The sequence below is a fragment of the Medicago truncatula genome, chromosome 8 (genome assembly GCF_003473485.1).
Source record: "Medicago truncatula cultivar Jemalong A17 chromosome 8, MtrunA17r5.0-ANR, whole genome shotgun sequence".
NCBI lineage: Eukaryota > Viridiplantae > Streptophyta > Magnoliopsida > Fabales > Fabaceae > Medicago > Medicago truncatula.
The window spans coordinates 40,866,397-40,888,259 of record NC_053049.1 but is presented as its reverse complement, the minus strand read 5'-3'; the positions used below and the strand labels follow the sequence as shown (position 1 = coordinate 40,888,259).

Sequence of the window (21,863 nt, the reverse complement as noted above, 5' to 3'; positions counted from 1 at the left end):
CAGTAGTACTAGACATACTTTTGGCTGGAAGTAGTTTTAAACGTGTTCCCGAGCAAGCAGGTCAAGTGAACTGATATAGCCAATATCAAGTTTCACCATCAAACTTGTTCATTACAGGTTCAATCAAATTACGTGGTTGAACAGTCTCTGATGGATCAATATTTTTCTTCAACTAATGAACCAATGTTGCTGTCTCGATTGACTTTCGCATTACAGGAACAATAGGAGCAAATATCATATTATAATATAATTACATTTTTCGTTCACTACAACCATTTTCTTCTTTATTTTCTTGCCTATTCGTCTCTTACCATTTTCCTACTTTTTGCAACATAGTTACTAAGATAAAATGTATTGAACTATATTTTAGAACTTCAATAAAATCAGTGTCAGTGAGTTCGCAAACCTCATGATTCCAAACATGCACACATTGCAAACATTTCCTTTCAATAACATAGATCACTATGTCGTAAAACCACATAATTGAACTTGCATATGGCATTGTCCATAAATAGAATAAATTAATCACTAATTTTCTCATTTTCCGAGCGCACTTTAACCTTTCTATGGCAACTAGTACATATTAAGCAGATGACCACAACACTCGCTATGATCCCAGCTTTGTATTAGTTTCTCAATAAATCAATAAAATACATAAATTTCTCGTGAAAAGGCATTATTATTCTTAGGAAATCGGTGCTTAGAAATTGCACAAGCATTGTTAGGCGTCCTAGGTAATTCCACACAGCTGCCACAAGGAATATTCTTCTTTCTGTCATTCACTCTGCTCTAACTTCGAAGGCACTCGTAAATATCTGAAATGAAAGAATTGAAATCCTCAGATTGAACCATGTTTTTCATAAAACTAAGTTTGTATATAAGGTGAGAAGCTGCATCTTGCTTACCAGATTCCTCTTATTGCTTTCCCTTATCAATCATTTGTGCCTACGCCTTTTACCAGTGTCTTCCGAGAATGACTCCCATTTATTATGATCAAGGTGACTCAAATCATCAAGCTCTGCAATGGCCAGTAAGTACTGGGTAAGTTTCACCAGCTCCTGATCAGTGTCCCGGTTAGCATGAGCCTTCCTGAATGGTTTAATTGTCAGACCATTTTGTGGGTTCATTACAAAATTTCTTCGAAGGTCGTCAAACATGATAGTATTGGAAGCACTGTAGAACTGAAACAAAACAAGAAAGAAACCACCATCAAGAGTCAAGACAAACAGATCGTGGCTGACTTCTGCAAAAAATTCAAACAGTACGGGAATTTATTTAACTTATATGTTATGTCAGATAGTTACAGTTTGCAATTTATTTAACTTCTATCAACAAGCTCCATAGTCTACCTAGGATTATATAGCCTATAAGTTCATCAGGAAGAAGTTTGCAAGTTGCTAAAGTACTTATACTATACTATGTCCTATTTCTCCAAAGATAAAAAATGCAAACTTTTCAATTGGCTGTAGATGGGAAAGTATAACTATGACAATGATAGAACAAACATACCAAACATAATTCTATTATTTACTTTGCATATGAAGATAAATGGCCCTAATCATTATACATACCTCAGGGAACTGAGCCCAGATCAAACCAAGTGGTTTGCAATCAAAGACTCCCCGAGAAGGTGTCTGAACAGTGATCATACCCATGTGGTCAAGAAGTGCTGTGATTTTGTAGTTAGGATTGTCAAGAACCCCAAGTTGGCTCATCTTGAGGGTAATCCATTTCATGCTGCAGGTCAAAAAGTAAAGCATTCATTTATCCGTACATTCATTCAATTAAGCATTCATTTATCCATACATTCGTTCAATTACAAAGAACATAACATCTGTGCCCAGGTTGTAAAGAATCGCAGCAAGGGTTATATAATACATTATATTCTCAAAAAGAACAAGAATTTTTACACGAGAATAAAGGAAGGTACCTGGTTGCAGACCATATCATAATGTCATACTCAGCATAAGCTGCTGTCAGAAACTCATGAAGATCTGCAAAGAAGAAGAAAAACATTGCATTTCAAAATTGCAAACGCGATAAACAATAAACTATAGTATAGTACTCCCTCCACTACGAACTTTTGGTAGTTTTGACTTTTTATTTTAGTTTCAAAACCATTGAGTATTTTAGAAATTCAAGATATAACTGACCTTTGTTTTTCAACTATACCGTATTTATGTTCTTCGCATTGGAAAAATAAGAATTTTACAAAACAATTAATGATTAAGTCCTTAAACCACCAAAGATATTGAATGCAGGGAGCAATTAAACAAACAAAAAAAATGAAAAAGAGGTTAACAATTAAGCAGTGGAGAATGCAATACAAGGTCTCATCAGTTGAAGAGGGTTTTCGGCCGTAGAGCGATGATCAAAAAGGGTGTAATCAATATCTAGAACAAGAAGTTTCTTTCCTTGGCGACAGGGGTTTTTAATCTCAACCTGCATTATTACAATGATATAATATCATAAGAGTTTAATTTTGATACATATAGTAAACAAACATTATATACGTGACGGTAAATATAATTATGTTTGAAGTAAAATATTGTTAGTGAACAATTATAATTGATGAAAAGTGTAAACCTCTGTAGCACCAACATCTCTGATGGAAGGCGTGTTTGGTGTTTGACATGTGTTAGTGACAAACTCCGACGCATGAAATTACATTTAATTCATTCATTCATTTTCTTGAATTATTACCGGTATCACGTGTCAGTATTTTTCTCACATTGTTACTTATATCGACATTTCATTCTCAATGTGGTGTCTGGTGTGAGTGTCAACAGGGGATAAACTATATTTACAGTGACAATGTATATGAATTCAATCTATATTATAAAGAAACATTGAAATGAAAATGCAGAGATAATGAAATTAATACTAGTAGTAACCTTGAAGTTATTAATGCGTCTGGACAACTTGAGCTTGTTAACTTGCATATCTTTGATATCAATAGCTTCCTCTTGAGGAAGTTCAAAATCATCCAGAATCTCAGGCGTATCCACCGGATCAACTATCAAATCTTCTTCAGTAGTACTGTTATAATCATCATCATCATCATCATCACAAATAAGTAATTAAATTACTAAATAGGCGATTAAATTAAAAAATGAAGTGATTAAACCCTAAAAGAGAAGGAAAACGAACCCGATCATGGTGAATTTGAGAGAAAAATTGTTGAGATTGATCGGAAGTTGAGAGAGTAAGAGAGAATCATCGTTGAGTTTGGAAGCGAGTTTAGGGTATAAAAGCTTCTGACGAATGGGTAAAACGTTGGTTGATTCGCAGATACGGCGTTTGAGTTCTCCGACGGTGTCGTCGGCGCAGACACGAACGGTGTAATCCTTTCCGCTCCATTTCACTTTCAGTGTTATCTCTTCTTCCGATGATGATGATGATGATGATGAACACGCCGCCATTCTTAACCTTTTCTTACTGTCTGTGGTGTGTCACTTCACGTGTAATGTAAAGTGTAAACTCGTCGTCCTTCAATCCTCACTTCACTTCGCATAATTAATTGAAAACTCAATAAATAAAATGGTTTTTTTTTTATTAAAATAAAGTTTTTTAATTATGAAAATTGATTAAAATACTCTATGACTTTTATAAATTGGTAAATATATTCTTCAATTTATAATGAGTTTTTTTTTAAACAAGAAATTATAATAAGTTAATTAGCTTCAATTTTTACATTGAAAATTCAATGAAAGAATCACATACTATTGGACAACTCGTATGATTTTTTTTAAGTCAAAGTAACTTATCGAAATTTATATCAAAGAATTGAACTTAAGACAATAAAATGAGTATACTATAAGGTCTCAAGTCAAGAGAATCAAGCAAGTCCAATACAACCAGGTCTTCTGATAGTTTTTTAAAACTTAATATTAACGGTTCTCATCTATCTTTGGTAAACCAACTACATGTGGTGAGTTGATTAAAGACTCCAAATGCCGTTTAATGAAAGGATTTCCTAGCAATCTATGAATTTATCAATTCAACTAGTTGGCCTGGTAGAAAAGGGTAGCGCGCACACACAATTACTCTGCAACTCATCTTGAATGATATTTATCACTGGAGTAATGATATTTGTACAATCATTTGATAATAACTTTTGTGACAACTTTATTTTTATTTTTTTTTGGTTGTGAAAAATAATAGAGAAAGAAAAAAAAAATAGTACAAACATTGCGTGAGTATGAAAGATGAAAGATGAAGTTGTACAAAATATCATTTCTCTTGTCACTATCTCATACTTTAAGAGAGGAATGCTAACAACACTCTCTCTAATACTAACTATATTATTGGATGGAATCAATGTATGTCCCACCATTTTGTGTGGGTTCAATTTTCAAAATATACATCCACAATAATTTAAATCAATAAGAGAGTAAGTATTAGAGAGAATGTTGAAAAGAGAGTGTTGTTGGCATTTCTCTACTCGATCTTTGTAAGTATCTCATATTTATAAAGAAGTCAACAGTTGTGCGCATCATCGAGCAAACTTGGGGCACCATGCATCTTTTGATTGGACTATTGTGAATTTTCCATCTTTCCTCTCATAGTCTTAAGTTACATTTTGATATAATGTGATGCAACGTGATCTAAGTTTCTTTTGTTTTTTCCTTCATTGAAAAAAAATATATATATGCATTGACGATGTAATTTTTTTTCACGTGTATTAAGTCAATAAGATCATAACTCGGTGTACTTTGTCTATAGGTATCGGGTGAACCTGTTGCGCTCTTGTCGAAGTAACGATTGAGTGACAACACCTACCGTATATACCTTGGTTCCCTTGAACTCTTTGTGGGGTGTAGGTGACAGAAATCATCATCAAAAGTGGCTAGTCTCACCTCCAACTCCTGGTTTGTTTAAACTCATTACGAACCACAAGAGACTTGATACATTCATTATATCATATATTCCATGTTAATTTGTTGTCTAATAAAAGATGTTGTCACTACTATTAGAGTTGCAGTTTTTCAACCGTCTGTGCCTCGTAAACACTAGGAAGAGCTGATGTTTTGTGAAGACTCATCCGGTCTTTGTTGGCCTGATCTTATATTAGCAAGGCACATAATGTGAACATGTATAACATATCGTGTCGTCTCCCTTGAAAACAAAAAACACATACCATATCATCTAAAACAAGGTTTTTTCTAAATTACCTTTGAAAACTCATGGGCAATTTACCCAAACCAATCAAAAAAATTCATGTGTACTCCATTAGAATAATAATATTTATTATTTTATTTTGCAAAAATTTAGCATGTATTTTATTATTTGCATATTCACCCCATCTTAAATTAATGATTTTTTACAATTTAAACCATCACAATAACTAAATTTCTCCTCTAATCCAATCACTCTCCTTTTTTTTTTTATCAAATTTGGAATTTAATGCCAAAGATCATGCATTCATTCAAATTTAGTTGAACGACTTGGCAAAAATCATTAAAAATTAAAATTATCACTCGTGGGAATCGAACTTGAATGCACCCACTTATTTGAAATGTTTTCCCAAACCACTTGACCAATACATTTTTTATGAATTAAATTGGAATGCAAAAATATGTTATTAGTGAGCAATTTTTATTTTTTTTTGCTGTGACTTATAATTTAGCTTTAGTAAAAATAATAATAATCATTTTATATGTGTATATTTATGAAATAGTAAATCTTTCTTAAAAAATAATAATAAATTCATTCAATTGATTTTTTATATTGTAAATATCTTTCTTTTATATAAATTCATACTTTTATATAGATTCGATGAACTACAACAATGTTTCATTTGTGATCAACCAAATTATGATTTATTTTAGATAATATCTTTCATTTGGATCAGATAAATTGTTTAAAGGTATTAATTTTTTTTTTGCAATGTCTTATAAGTTATAACTTAGCTTTAGTAAAAAAAAAGGCTTATTTAATTATTTGGTTTTATTTTGGTCTCACAATTAATAAAACTCACGTTTTAGTCCTTCACTTTTCCCACAGTTTGCAAATAAATTAACTTTAACCTCAAATATCTATGGTGAATCCATTATAGATCCTATTTTTTTTTTTAATATAAACCGTTTGATCTTTTTTAATAAAGAAGGATTGTTAGATCATGCATGTCCACTGTATCTTACTGTGAACCAACAACATCTAGCATTATATCCCATACTTCATCTTCTTCCTTTCCCTCATTCATCACCTTCATAAAAAAAAATCTAGAGAAAATCCAGATAACCACCATCAAAACCTCTTTTTCAAAACCACCATCAACACCGTTGTCTATATATCCATCATCTCAATCCCTCTCTCTCTCTCAATTGAACCCACGCACCCCAAATTCGAATTCGAATTCGACAATAAAAAATTGAAGTTGGGATTAATTTTTTATTGAGAAGTCAAAAATGAAAGAGAAGGAGGAGAATGCAATGAAGATGATAGAAGGGGAAATGGTATCCGATGGAGAAGAGAGAGCATGAGAGGTAAGGAATAGTTTAGGAAAAAAGGGTTTAAGGGGATAGAGAGTAGATCGGGATTGAGAGAGATAGATTGGGAAAAAAAATCAATTTTTTTTAAGCATTGTCATTGAGAACTATTGTGATTACATCTATGATTCTGGAATTCTTTTGCTTAACAATCCTTCTTGGTTCAGCAAAAATGATACAAATCTATAGGAAGATGAATTGAGTTAAAAATTGGAATAATAAGGAATGAATGAATATGAATCAGAAGAAGCAAAGAGATATTCTTGACGTGGGAGAAAAGATTAATGAGAATTAGAATTTTATCCAAATATTATGTAACAACATAAGAATCTTAAAAAAATTCCTTTAAATTTATCTATTTATTTTTTAAAATGTTGGATCTTCTTGTTGTTGATTGATGATTATGGATTTTGTTTTAATGGTATAATTGAGATAATAAAAAAGCAAATATTAAATATACTCATATAGTTTGTTACACTTTTTAAATGATAAAGGAAAAAAACCAGACACACATATCGTGTTTGTTACATTTGTTTTAATATTTAAATTTATTCTTATTTATTTGTTACATGTGTTGTTTGTATTAAAAATTAAAGGTATTTTTGGAAAGAAAAATTCTGCCCAAAAGTGCTGAAAGAGATAGTTTTCTTTATATATAGTATAAATACTATATATAACTAGCGAAAAAACGGGCACGTGACATGTGTAAATTATGAAAGGTATTTTATATGAAATTTTGATTTTGATTAAAATTATAAGTACAAATATTTGTGAAATTAAAATTGTAACAAACCCAAAAAAATCATGTTTATCTTTTACCACAACAACACAGTAGTTTAAAAAAATATAATATAAATTCTTATTTTTTTTTAATACCACCAAGAATGTAACATTAATATAGGAAAATTTGTTTAAGGGTATAATTGAAATTATAAAAAATTCAGCCCAAAGTCTCTATTCCCTCATATTGTATTTTGTCAAAAAAAAAAAAGTATATATAGTATTGTTCATGTTGTAGTGGTATATTTCCTATTTTAATGAGATTTTATTTTTCTAATTCAAATTTAATATAATATTATTAAAGGATAAAATAGTAAATAAAATAGGCTTAATTGCACTTTTGGACCCCTATCTAAAAGTTATGGTTATGGATCCCTAACTAATTTAAATACAAAACAGCCCCCTATGTTTTGATTTTTTTAAAAAAAAAATTGACAAGTGGCACCTCACTTAGGGTGCCACGTCAGCGTTGACCGAGTCAACAATGGATTGAGGTCCAAAATTGACAAAAAATCAAAACATAGGGGACTGTTTTGTATTTAAATTAGTTAGGGGTCCATAACCGCAACTTGTGGAAAGATAGGGGTCCAAAAGTGCAATTAAGCAAATAAAATATTTTAAATGAACAGTAAAATCAATAGTATATACATATAAAGTAATGTTTTTATGCCACATGTTGCCTTTGTAATGCCCTGAATTCTGGTAGAACCGTGCACTTGCGGTTTTATCCCATCAGTTGTAACACCCCGTTACCCAAAGCAATAAAATAGCATATAAACATCAGAGTAATTCCACATACGGGCATGCTACATTGCAAATTCAAAATTCTTAAATAGAAAATAAAACTATTAAATTCAACATCAGTCATAACTTCAAAATAATGCAGCGGAAAGTTTTGCATTTCAATAACAACCACAACGATTTAAATCTCCAACAATATCCTGGCATTAAGCCTAAACAACAAAAGTCAACCAACAAAGGGCCACATCATCAAGTTCCAAAAATTGATACATAGGAGGAAAACAACAATAAAATAATATAGATATTCCCATCCCACGTATCAGAGCCCTAGACACGACAATGAGCCACCACCAACTACTCAGGATCACCTGCAAGTTACCCATAGGAAGGGCAACGTTTTCAAGCAGAAGGGGTGAGATTCACAACAATAAATATAGATATTAAAAATCACCAAATGAATCTAACACCCTAATCAACAACACATTATCTTGTAAACATATATATGTATAAGTCACAAGCAACAACAACATCAACAATCCACCATAATTACAGTGAATATAAATATATATAACACATATTCAACACCAACATCATCTATCAGATAACAACTGAAACCAACAACCAAGACTCATGCAAATGACATGACCACTGCTAAGACACCATCTTAGACTTCTTAATGAAATGCAATTATGCATGTGGTACCAATCAGGACCGGAGCCCTCACCGCTTTTGAATGGTTAAAGCATTCATCAGGACCGAAGCCCTCACCGCTGTTGAGCAACTAGTACTCCAGGACCGAAGCCCTCACCGCTGTTTTATGCATATGCAATGGACCTACTTGTGTATATCTACATACAACTGACCATGCAATGCAACTCCATGTGACTCCAATTAATACAACATGTATGATTAATAATTAAAACATACAATGCATTCCTCATCATCAATCAACATCCAACAGAGATTCAACCATTCAGAATGATGTATAATTAAATAAAATTATGCTTAAACAACAACACTTAAACCTTATCAATCAAGCAAGCAAAACTGCACTCAAAACTGCACTAGCTCGCCTCGCGAGTACCTTGCCGTTGAGGATCGATGATCGGAAAATAAAGGCATTGAGGGGCAAGGAAATACCCTTGGTGAGAGTAGTTTGGGGCGGAGCAACTGGTGAAAGTTTGACTTGGGAGCTGGAAAGTAAGATGAGGGACTCTTATCCTGAGTTGTTTGTTTGAGGTAAGATTTCGAGGACGAAATTCAGTAATTTGGGGAGAGTTGTAACACTCTAATTTTTATTTAATTATTTTTTTATTGTGTGGTGTCTTTTATTTGAGGTTTGAGTGAGAAAAATGTCATTTTTCCCGAGAGCACCATATTTTTGTTCGCCTCGAGTTCGCCTCCAACTCGCCATGGCGAGTACCTGTTTTTCTGAGCTCGCCATAGCGAGTAGATGAGCTCGCGAGGCGAGCTGCCCAGTTTTGGTTGGTTGATTTCTGTCGTTGTTTGGATGGTTTAATTTGTTGAATTATTGCATGGATTGTATACTGATATGTACTTTCTTGGATGTTTTGGTTGGTTTTGATGAATGGATGCTGACTGAATGAATGTTGTACTTAATTAAATTCCTTAACGTTGTAAGTTGGTTGGTGAATCATATATATGTATATGTCTAGGTTGGTTGGTATGTAGATATACTCAATGGGGATTAGTTGCATAAACATAACAGTGGGAGAGCTTCGGCTCTGGAATGCTTAGTCGTTCAAAGTGGTGGAGTACTAGTTACTCAAAGTGGTGTAGTGGTGAGGACTTATGTCCTGTTGAGAATGCTTTAACCATTCGACAGCGGTGTGGGTCACGGCCCTGATTTTTGGTACCACATGCATGGGTGTTTAGAGGAGTCTTAGTGGAGTGGTGATAAGTTGTATATATTGTTGAGAGGTGTATGAATTAATATTGTGATAAGATGCGAAAATGATGTTATGTAAATAATAATAATGTTGATGATTTATGATAGGGTGTTAGATTCAATTGATGTATTCTTTATCTATATTTTGTTGTGAATCTCACCCCTTCTGCTTGAAAATGTTGCCCTTCCTATGGGTAACTTGCAGGTGATCCTGAGTAGTTGGTGGTGGCTCAAGTGTCTAGGGCTCTGATACGTGGGATGGGATTTCATTGTTTAAATTCATTCTATGTATCAAATTTTGGTTAATGTTGTTGTAGCCCTATGATTGATGGAATATTTTATGTTGAGGCTTAATGCCAAGATTATTTTGGATAATGGAGTTTAATTTAAAGAATATTCCGCTGCAGTTTAATGAAGGATGTTGTTAAATAGTTTTAATCTATTTAAGAATTTATATTTTGTAGTGTGACATGCCGTTTAATGTGGAACTCTGATTTTATAATTATAATTAAATTGATTTTGGGAAACGGGGTGTTACATCAGTCATCGAATCTATATAAAAGTATGAATTTATATAAAAGAATGATATTTAAAATATAAAAAAATCAATTGAATGAATTAATTTTTTTTTTTAAGAAATATTTACTATTTCATAAATATACACATATAAAATGATTTTTTTTTTATATACTAAAGCTAGGTTATAACTTATAAGACACTGCAAAAAAAAATAAAATTAATACATTTGAACAATTTATTTGATCAAAATGAAAGATAGTATCTAAAATAAATCATAATTCGTTTGATCACAAATGAAACAATGTTGTAGTTCATCGAATCTACATAAAAGTTTAAATTTATATAAAAGAATGATATTTAAAATATAAAAAATCAATTGAATGAATTCATTTTTTTTTAAGAAAAATTTACTATTTCATAAATATACACATATAAAATGATTTTTTTTACTAAAGCTAGGTTATAACTTATAAGACCTTGCAAAAAAAAAAATTATTACCTTTAAACAATTTATCTGATCCAAATGAAAGATAGTACCTAAAATAAATCATAATTCGGTGGATCACAAATGAAACATTGTTGTAGGTCATCGAATCTATATAAAAGTATGAATTTATAAAAAAGAATGATATTAAAAATATAAAAAATCAATTGAATGAATTCATTTTTCTTAAGAAAAATTTACTACTTCATAATTATACACACATAAAATGATTTTTTTTCACTAAAGCTAGGTTATAAAGGCACTGCAAATAAAAATAAAATAATTTGCTCACTAATAACATAATTTTGAATTCTAAATTATTTTATAAAAAATGTATTGATCAAGTGGTTCCAGAGTACATTTTAAATAGGTGGGAGCACTCAGGTTCGATTCCCAGGGGTGATAATTTTAATTTTTAATGATTTTTGCCAAGCTAAAAAAGAGGTTTGGAGAGTGATTGGATTAGAGGTGAAATTTAATTATTGTAATGGTTTAAATTGTAAAAAATCATTAATTTAAGATGGGGTGAATATGCAAATAATAAAATACTTGCTAAATTTTTGCAAAATAAAATAATAAATGTTATTATTCTAATGGGGTACACATGGAAACTTTTGATTGGTTTGGATAAATTGCCCATGAAAACTTTTGATTAGTTTGGATAAATTGCCCATGAGTTTTCAAAGACAACTAGGCCTCACCTAAAACAAATAACATCACTCCTTATAAAAACATCCTTGCTCTCTATTTTAAAATAAGGTATTCATTGACACTTAATGGAAATATTACAATCTGGAATGCTATAATCAGATCAAACACCAAAGTAAGGCACATTAACTTGTTCCCAATTCAAAGTAAAGCATCTATCCATTATATTTTATTTAACACAGCTCACTTCCTGCCAACTCAAAATAAAGTAGGCTGCCAATAAAGTATTCATCCATCCTCAATGATAACATATATAGCAATCTTGAATGTCACAATTCAGATCGAAGACCAGAGGCAAGGCACATAAATTTGATCCCGATTCAAAGCAAAGCATATGAAGTATACCTTTATTAATTTATTTTCTTTGGGTACAAAATATCCTTATTTTTTATTGTAATCACGGGGCGGGTTTTTAACATATATTTGTTGGTATCGCGGTGAATAAATTAGAATAACAATGATTTTTAAGAACTACATTCTGAACGTCACGATGGGTTATTATGATTGTGACATTTTCACTCTGTGATATCAAACATTCGTTTTGTTATACTTGTGGAAACTTTACCATATATTTACACTTTTACTAAAATATCGATCCCATTAATTTTAGTATTAAATCTACCAAAACCAACTACTTTATCAACAAATGTTAAGTCTCACAAAAGATGATAGTTTCATAAACGATATTTTTTTAGCAAAGACAAGAATTCAAGGTTCTAACTTCAACAATTTTTTTTTGAATGACAAATTATATTATACTACTATGGGATTAAATCCAAAGTATTACACTAATAAAAAAGGAAAAGCCCTTAAAACACCTGGCGAAAAGTCAACAACAAAACAAAAAACGACACCACCAATAAAGATCAATAAAGCAGCCGACAATGATAAGTTGCTTCAAACGATCAGATGCGACCACCACTCAACTTCGGAAAGACGGAGGAGCCACCGACAAAGCCTAAAAGAACCTGCGTCAAAAAACTAGTTCCCGATCTCGAATCAAAAGTGATCGGCCAACCAATCTCCCGACACAAATAAAAAAAGGCACTCCTCAACTCACGAACCACCAAAGTAGACACCATAATCTATCCAAAACACACGGCCCACCATAAACCAGATGCTAATCACAACTCGGGGTGGGTCTTTTAACATATATTTGTTGGTATCGCGGTGAATAAATTAGAATCACAATGATTTTTCAAAAACTACACTCTGTAACGTATACAAAGTCACGATGGGTTATTATGATTATGACATTTACACCGTGTGATATCAAACATTCGTTTTGTTATACTTGTGGAAACTTTACCATATATTTAATAGAAAGTGTTTTTTTTTTACCTTTTTTCAATCAAACAACCTAGTAACTAGAATCATGCATTTAGATGTATTGAAGTGTGGAATTTAAGATTTGAACATCAATCTTTACATATCAATACTTTTGTGACTACTACCAACCAATACATTCGTACACAACAAATATCAAAATCGGACAAAACATATTTAAAAAAGACAAATAAGTTGTTGGTTGTATAATTTAGTTGTTCACCTATAATTCCATTACATAAAATAACAATTTTTACATTTAACTATTTAAATTAGGGTTTATATTCAAAGGGCATGTATTGAAAAAGATACTAGAAAGTTTCCTAAAAAGAAAAATTACGAGAAAATTTCTTTAAAAAAATAGCAGAAAAAGTGACTCAAACCAAAATACTTTCTCAGTCTTGAATTGACCGAGTTATTTGCTGATTTCACACATATTAAAATAATGTATAAATGAAGAAGAAAGAAATGTGATTTTAAGTGCTACTATATATTAAGCATCTTCCACTATCATAAATGTAAAGTGAAACATATTAAATTAAAAATGATGAAAGTAAGTTAATTAAAGTTATAAATTTGAAAAAGTAATCAATATTATATTTAAAAAAGTGAAATGAATTAATTAGTAGAGAAAACAAAGAATAAAGAAATAAATTAAAAAAAGTAAACAAGTGTCGTTAAATTGCATTACATCATCATTATCACCGAGTAGAAGAAGCAGTGCAAAGTGTTTTATTTTTTGTTGCAATTGACTGTTGAGAATCAAATCAAATCAAGATCGAAGAAACCCTAAACCCCCTTTCGATTGTGATTTCCGATCGAAGAAGAAGAAGATGGATGAAGAGTACGATGTAATCGTTCTGGGAACTGGTCTCAAGGAATGCGTTCTCAGTGGTCTTCTCTCTGTCGATGGCCTCAAAGTAACTAACACTTAATCACCGATTTCATTTTCGATTCATACATAGATCCAATCAAATCATGTTTGATTTTTTATTTTATTTTATTTTTGCTTAGGTTCTTCACATGGATAGAAATGATTATTACGGAGGAGAATCCACTTCCCTCAATCTTATTCAGGTCAAAACAATTTTCTTTGATTTTTTATTTTTATTATTGAACTCTGAAATGAATGATTATTTGATTCGATTTATTTGTATGATTCAGCTTTGGAAGAAATTCAGAGGAGATGACAAGCCTCCTCCTCATTTGGGTTCTAGCAAAGACTATAACATTGACATGAACCCTAAGGTTATTCATTCATTTTCCCATTACTTGTTTTTTTTTTTTTTTTTTTTTTTTTTTAAAATTATTTTCGTGCATGTTTGGTTCTGCGGTCACAAAAATTGATTTTGAATTGATAGATTTTACTTAAAAGTGAGTCGAATGTAAAGTGGTGTGTGTTTCAATATATTTACTTAAAACAGTTCAACAGTAAATTTCATTGTAAAATCATAAGCTATAAATCATAGCTTCAAGTAATTATCAATTCTGGAGGTCAAAATCAAATTTTCACCTCCAAAATCAATTCTAGCTGAAACAAATATAGGCTCAGTCCATTATGATACATATGATATTTTCATGACATACTCACATGCTATGATATGATTCTCAATTCATCTAATATTTTTATTTTTTATTTTTTTCGGTATTTAGTTCATTATGGCCAATGGCACATTAGTGAGGGTTCTCATTCATACTGATGTTACAAAGTATCTCTATTTCAAAGCTGTGGATGGAAGCTTTGTCTTTAACAAAGCAAAGGTACGTTTCAATTTTTTATTGCTTTACACATTGATTGCATTGGGAAATCTGTTTTGGCTTTTAGATTTATGACGATGTATTGATTGCGTTATTGGTGGGAAATTCCACTTTTATAGGTTCACAAGGTACCTTCAAATGACATGGAGGCTTTGAAGTCCCCACTTATGGGAATATTTGAAAAACGCCGCGCACGCAAGTTTTTCATTTATGTTCAAGATTATAACGAGAGTGATCCTAAAACTCATGATGGGATGGACTTGACAAGAGTCACTACTAAGGAACTGATAGCGTACGTATACAATATACACTTTATTTTTTCTTGTTTCCTCCATTATATTTTCATTTATAGATTCAATTCAATGATCCACCCTTTGTATTGCCTTAGTACTCTGTATAGTCCTTTGGAAATTTGTTTTGAACTAAGTACCATGTCTTTCGACCTTAATATGGTATCTTCTTTAACTTTTCAGCCAGAGTCAATAGTGACATGTAATTGTACGAACGCTTCTATCAGTTTTATATATAGAGTAAATATGCGTTCATGAATTCAAATTCCAAGCATGTGGTGATTTACGATAAATTGGCATTTACGTTTGTTGACACATGTAATTGCTTGTCAAATTCATCTTGCACGTCATGATATTTATATATTACCACATGTATTTGTAGGGTAGGTATCTTCGTTCCTATACTAAGAACGAAAGTATAACTTTGTGTGAATGGTTAGAAAGAATAGTTTAAGATCCTTTTGCCTTTCTTGTTGACCCATGACAGAAAATTTGGCCTTGATGATAACACTGTGGATTTCATTGGTCATGCTTTGGCGCTTCATAGAGATGATCGCTACTTGAATGAGCCAGCACTAGACACTGTAAAGAGAATGAAGGTAAGTGTGCTGGATAATTTTGAACTTGTTATTCTTTCTGAATTATGGGTTCTTCTTAATTGAAAGCTTCATCTATTCCATTTGGATCCTTAGCTTTATTTTGTGTGCTTATTCATTGGCCTATATTTCCTACTTGTAGTTATATGCAGAGTCTCTTGCACGATTTCAAGGGGGATCACCTTACATATATCCTTTGTATGGTTTAGGAGAGCTTCCTCAGGTATCCCTGTCTACATCTGTTTATCCGTAATCTGTCCGCTCTATTTCCTGTTGAGAATGTAGTGTGTTAGATTTGTTCTGCTCATGGTTTTTTAATTATTTATCTTTTATTGGTACAGGCATTTGCACGGCTTAGCGCTGTTTATGGAGGCACATATATGTTGAATAAACCTGAATGCAAGGTAGATATACTATGATACAATGCTATAGATACATACACTCTCTTGTTCTCTTCTAATTCACACTAATGTGTGACTTGGCTCATTTTCACAGTTAAAACTTTCAGTAGAAAACTTTTTTGATTGGTCCAATGTATGGACTAAAGTTATTATCTAGATCTTGAATAATAGCCTCAACATATTTCGAAGAAAATCATTAATTTTTGAGTTTCTTTGAATTAATTTAATGCTTATACAAAGACTTTGATTGAGCGGGAAACAATATTGAATCGTGTGAAAATTTCTTTACATTGAACTAACTAATATGTAAAAAATTAGTCACTCGGTTATTTGGTTTTAATTTACACCGCTGTTATTTGAATCCAACCCCAATACATATAGTCTCTTAAACTCGTTGAACGTGTTATTTATTTTGTTAACTAGCTTTCAAATGGAACTTCTGATCCTTACTTTATAGTTATTATTGTGTTTTTGATTTGCATTTGAACAATTGCTAGTTACATTCTTTCTTTCGGAATTGCTAATTATTTTGCTTTAATTCCAGGTGGAATTTGATGATCAAGGAAAGGTTATTGGCGTCACGTCTGAAGGGGAAACAGCCAAGTGCAAAAAACTTGTTTGTGATCCATCATACTTGACCAACAAGGTAATAAAAATCAATTCCTATTTTTGACTACTTGCAACCAGTTCAGGTTATAGTGAAACTGAAAAAAAAATTTGCTCCTAAAGTCGCTGTGCTAATAATTTACTGCAATTTTTCTTTCTAAAGGAAGTTTGCCCTTACTTGAAGTTAGAAAAAAATAATTGAAATTAGTGGCAATTGTTGAACTGATTTTAATCTCTGAAATGACACTTGATGGAAGACCGCAACATTGTTTTAATCAAAATTTCCACCATTTCAACAGGTGAGGAAGGTTGGTAAGGTTGCAAGGGCAATAGCCATCATGAGCCATCCGATCCCCAACACCAATGACTCCCAATCGGTGCAAGTTATTCTCCCACAAAAGCAACTGGGCCGAAAGTCAGACATGTAAGTCATCATCTATTATAACGTAAAATATTTCCTGCTGTTAGGAAAATTAAAAAAAGTGATTTAACATACAATTCTAAGTTCTTCCAACGACTTTGGATTTCTTAGGAATGGTAATGGCCATATTTGTGAGAACTTTGAGTTCAACCCATAACAGCCGACAACGAGTGAGATACTCCCTCTAGTCTTGAATATAAGCAACAAAATCGTCGTGTTTTGTGGTCTCAAATATAAGCAAAACTTGACTAACTCAATTATATTTAATTCTATTATTCCTAAATTATGCTTTAATTAATTTAAATTTTATTTTCAACAAGTATTTTAATATCCATGAAACAAGATCCCATGAGACATATTTTAGAGAATAAAATGAAGTTTTTTATTTTTACTTTTTTAATTAAAAAAATTAAATGAAGTTAACAATTTTTCTTAAAGGGTGTGAGAGATAGCTTTTTTGCTTATATATGAGACAGGAGGGAGTATTTACTGTTTAGTGACCACTCATACACGAAAATCATTTTATGATCTGATATCCAAAACATTGCGATGAATGCCTAAATAATTGAAACAGTTTTAGATATACTAGATATTTAACCATTTTCAACAAAGCCATAGAATTCAATATTCAGTTTCTGAATTATATTGCAATTGAAAAGCTGATATGATTGTGGCGGGTTCAATTTCTAAGCTAGTAAAATACTAAGATCAATATAAAATATTATGATTCTCATTATGTTTAGAAATGTTATGAGCTTGATAGTTCTGCTTAACTGAGTTGAGCTTGTACTACTAGTTATACACTTATACTGGCCTAGTATTCAACCTAGTTTAAAAATATTATTTAGTATAAATAGGACCTTTAGGTTAATAAGTTATATTATGTATCAATATTAAATTATTATACTGCTCTTGGAATTTCGCCCCCACTGTCCTCTCTTTTGGTTCTTTTCTTCCCGTCTGCATTGCAACAGTGCTGCTCATTATATTCTTGTCCAACCGATGGTAGCATGTTATCGTATGGTAGCCATCCTGATGTCCAATAAGCATGGGACTTTTTGAATTATAGTTTCATATTTTGGCCTTTGTGTGGCTCTCTAACTGAAAAGATGTATGCGAAAGTGATGAAATCGTGTTAAATAGCTTGCCTGTTTTTGAGAACCGGGGCTGTTATAGTGGTTACTGGTCATGAAGTTCGATATTAATGTTCCGAAAACAATGCCATCCCAGTCTGAGTATCTCTACAGCTTCTAAAGTTGATTTGCTTCTACTCAACTAAGAGAGGATTCTAATGGTTCAGAAACATACAATGTTAGTGGTCTTATTGGCTTCTAGCACTTGACCTGTTGACCTAGTATATTAGTATAAATAGGACCATTAGGTCAGCATTTCAATATTAAATTTGTATTATATATGATATTACAAATGTAATGCTAACAAAGTTGCTGCTTGTTAAACCTAGTAAACAATACTATAAAAGGTACTTTTCTAGTTAGGGTAGGCTATGGATATTTGCAATCATCCTCCATATACAATGTATACCAAAATGCAAAGATAATTTCTTATTTGGAAATTGAAAAAAATAATAATATTTTGAGGATTGATATCTAATTAATTATAAATTATATTTTTCCTTGTTACATTGATTGTTTTATTTTTTTTTGTCATGGGTGACAGGTACTTATTCTGTTGCTCGTATTCTCACAATGTTTGCCCAAAGGGAAAATTTATTGCATTTGTATCAACTGAGGCAGAGACAGATCAGCCTGCAATTGAACTGAAACCTGGAATTGACCTTCTAGGACCTGTTGATGAGATATTTTTTGATATGTATGATAGATTTGAACCAGTCAATGAACCCACCCTAGACAACTGCTTTATTTCGACAGTGAGTTTACTTTATCTTACATATATTTATGCATAAGCTATCAATAAGTCAACTATAATGTTTAATTTTTTTGACAGAGTTATGATGCTACCACTCACTTTGAATCAACCGTACTGGATGTCCTCAACATGTATACGTTGATAACTGGAAAGGTAACTTTTCTGTCCAAGTGACAATTTAGTTTTATGTGCTTGATTTTACTTGGCAGTGCACAAATGACGACTGCTATTGTTACACTATAACGGTTTTAGTCGAACATATCATTATCTTTTGGTTGCTTTTACAAAGTTAATTTCAAGTTGCATTGAATTTTGGATTTCATCCTCATCTTTCTTATTCCTGACACACCAGCTGTATGGCTGAAAATTTGAGGTTTCACTGATGTATATATTTTGTGAACAAAATCATGTTCATTGTTTTTTATTCAATCATTTTCTTATGCACCGATACACTTTTATTAAAATGTATATTTGCACAAAATTTGATAATTTACTAGTGACTGTCGGTGGGTGAAAGATTCTAGTTAATGTTGTGTTGTTTCAGTCACATAAATACCCACAATGAAATTAACAGTAAACCCATGGATGTACGAGAAACCTTGTCTGGCCCTTTAGCTAAGCATGGAGATCTGTAGAACATTCATCATATTTCTCTCAATTGTTTTGTGGTTTAATTTCATGACTTTGAATTCTTAATGTGGTGAATTTGAACAGGTTCTAGACCTCACTGTGGATCTCAGTGCCGCCAGTGCTGCAGAAGAGTAAAGAAAACATAATGATTTCCTTTGTGTTTGTTATGTGTTGCCGATGGAATCCATACTTTGCACTTTACGACGAATGTTATCAGTTTATAATAAATTATTATATAAGTTGTTTTGTTTTGGACAAAGAAAACTCTGAAGCTTGTAGAACAGATTTGTTTGCAGGGAAACTTTTACCCCTCCAGATGCTCGCTTGTGCGTAATACATTTATTATTATCTTGACATGTATGTGTGCCGCATTTCTTTTAGCTTTATTTGTTTAATTTTGGTGCAAATGGAGCTTTATTTTCATGGTGCCAATTGCTCGTTTGTTAAATGTCACTACTGCAGTTTTGCAAACAAGACACGACAACTATTTATGGGATCACTGTTAAGTCTATTATATTATAGAGTCTTGCTAACTGCTCCTGGTGCACTCTTTAAGCATTTCAAAATCAGCAATTATTTTTTAAAAACAGCTTTGTAAGTTAGTGTATTGAATTTGTAGTTCTCAAATTGATGGTATATAATTTTGTAAATTATAAGCTGTGTTTAAACGTTGCTGATCAAAGATGTTATAAGCTGATAAAAAAATATTTTAAGCCAATGTGAAATACTTGTTTATAGACAATTGAATTTTGATTTTACAAGTTTACATTCTGTAAGTTATCTGCCGTAAATTCGTTATTTGTCCTTGTCAAACAGATTTTGAATATGTTCTTGGTTCCTAAACTTTATTTTTTATTTTTAAAATTCCATCGCTAATATTTAGAATATCCACCAAATTATCCCAATTTATTAAAAAATCTCTTACCATTGAATTAATGTCTCATGCAAGTCAGATTACATCAATTACTAATATCACTACCCAAGAGCACTTGGAAGATATGATAAAGGATCTCGGCTTAATTAGAGGCTCTTGAATTCAAATTCAACCTTGAGAATTTCAAAGGATTAGTCCATACAGTAGCGTGTAGAGGATATATGGTTCACAAACAAAAATAATTATTAATATCACATTAGATTAATAGTTTGTACAATTTATTCTTGGCTTAATTGCATTTTTTAGACCCTTATCTTTTTAAAAGTTGCGGTTATGGACCCCTAACTAATTTAAATACAAAACAACCCTCTATGTTTTGACAGTTTTGGACCCCCGATCCATTGTTGACTCGGTCAACGCTGACGTGGCACCCTAAGTGAGGTGCCACGTATCAATTTTTTTTTTTTTTTTTTTTTTTGCCTTGGGGGTCCAAAACTGCCAAAGAATCAAAACATAGGGGGATGTTTTGTATTTAAATTAGTTAGGGGTCTATAACCGCAACTTTTGGAAAGATAGGGGTCCAAAAGTGCAATTAAGTCTTTATTCTTTAGATAAATACTGATATGATCCTTAATATATTTCAATGTAGATCAAATTAGTCATTTTAAATGAAAAAAATTCTTTTAGAAATATTTAGTTTAATTACAAGGATTAATTTGATTGATATTTGTGCATGCATGTGTCAAATGAGTAAGTTCTGTGGACATTTTATTTTGAAAATATACGTTATTACTCTTGTGAATGTGATTACACCACTTTTCTTTTAAGGAGTAATTACACCATTATTTTAATTCGTTAACATTCTCCATGTAATATTATATACCATAGAAATGGAATGAAAGTGGTGAACAATTGATGGTATTAATAATAAATATAACAAAAATAAAATTGCATTCATATATCTTATAACATGGCATCACAAAATTTAAATTCGCAAGTATTTCACACTACTCAGACACAGTATAGGAGGAATTACTCACAAAATATAAATATCGTACATAGATATATAATACTATATTAAATATGTGGTCATGGCAATATGCTCCGATAAGAAAACTATTGAAAAGTGCAATGCAGAGCACGCTCTATATCCAACTGCAAATGTCTTCTCACATTCTCTACACTGGCGAGCTCAACGCGGCCACCATTAATGATCATCGATCTGCCCCACCATTCAAAAACTGACCGAGTCACGTGATGAGCACATAGTGAACTACTCTTTCGCCTTTCAGCAAAGAACATCAAATACTGAAACTGAAGAAATTTTAACCATTGTTTTGTATTTTTCAATGCGTTTGTTTTAGCTTTGTACTCCAAACAAAGTTACTCAGTTTATAGAGCGGTGATTTCTACAAATGAGGTGTGAAAATATTAATTTTGGG

General features: G+C 31.7%; 2 protein-coding genes across 2 annotated transcripts; one reads left to right on the top strand and one right to left on the bottom strand.

The window, feature by feature from the left end:
* Positions 1–412: 412 nt before the first annotated feature.
* LOC11408214 (ubiquitin-like domain-containing CTD phosphatase) lies at positions 413–3,500 on the bottom strand. The gene is made up of 7 exons (XM_003629900.4): positions 3,151–3,500; positions 2,895–3,039; positions 2,328–2,442; positions 1,931–1,994; positions 1,572–1,737; positions 906–1,181; positions 413–815 (listed from the first exon to the last, which is right to left on the bottom strand). Exons 1-6 carry the CDS (start codon positions 3,420–3,422, stop codon positions 936–938), a joined length of 1,008 nt encoding a protein of 335 aa, XP_003629948.1. The 5' UTR covers positions 3,423–3,500; the 3' UTR covers positions 413–815; positions 906–935.
* Positions 3,501–13,651: 10,151 nt separating this feature from the next.
* Positions 13,652–19,903, top strand: LOC11422618 (guanosine nucleotide diphosphate dissociation inhibitor 1). Its single transcript, XM_003629899.4, has 13 exons — positions 13,652–13,878; positions 13,973–14,035; positions 14,123–14,206; positions 14,612–14,719; positions 14,836–15,008; positions 15,494–15,605; positions 15,745–15,825; positions 15,944–16,006; positions 16,548–16,649; positions 16,909–17,033; positions 18,708–18,918; positions 18,996–19,070; positions 19,632–19,903. Exons 1-13 carry the CDS (start codon positions 13,792–13,794, stop codon positions 19,680–19,682), a joined length of 1,335 nt encoding a protein of 444 aa, XP_003629947.1. The 5' UTR covers positions 13,652–13,791; the 3' UTR covers positions 19,683–19,903.
* Positions 19,904–21,863: the final 1,960 nt, after the last annotated feature.

Excerpts from the sequence above, each read along its gene's own strand:
- LOC11408214 (XM_003629900.4), bottom strand. The coding sequence starts at position 3,422 with ATGGCGGCGTGTTCATCATCATCATCATCATCATCGGAAGAAGAGATA. Across the intron at positions 2,443-2,894 it reads GACGCATTAATAACTTCAAG|GTTGAGATTAAAAACCCCTG; the intron begins GTTACTACTAGT and ends GTAATAATGCAG. Across the intron at positions 1,182-1,571 it reads TCTGGGCTCAGTTCCCTGAG|TTCTACAGTGCTTCCAATAC; the intron begins GTATGTATAATG and ends GTTTTGTTTCAG.
- LOC11422618 (XM_003629899.4), top strand. The coding sequence starts at position 13,792 with ATGGATGAAGAGTACGATGTAATCGTTCTGGGAACTGGTCTCAAGGAA. Across the intron at positions 15,009-15,493 it reads ACTACTAAGGAACTGATAGC|AAAATTTGGCCTTGATGATA; the intron begins GTACGTATACAA and ends GACCCATGACAG. Across the intron at positions 17,034-18,707 it reads CTGGGCCGAAAGTCAGACAT|GTACTTATTCTGTTGCTCGT; the intron begins GTAAGTCATCAT and ends CATGGGTGACAG.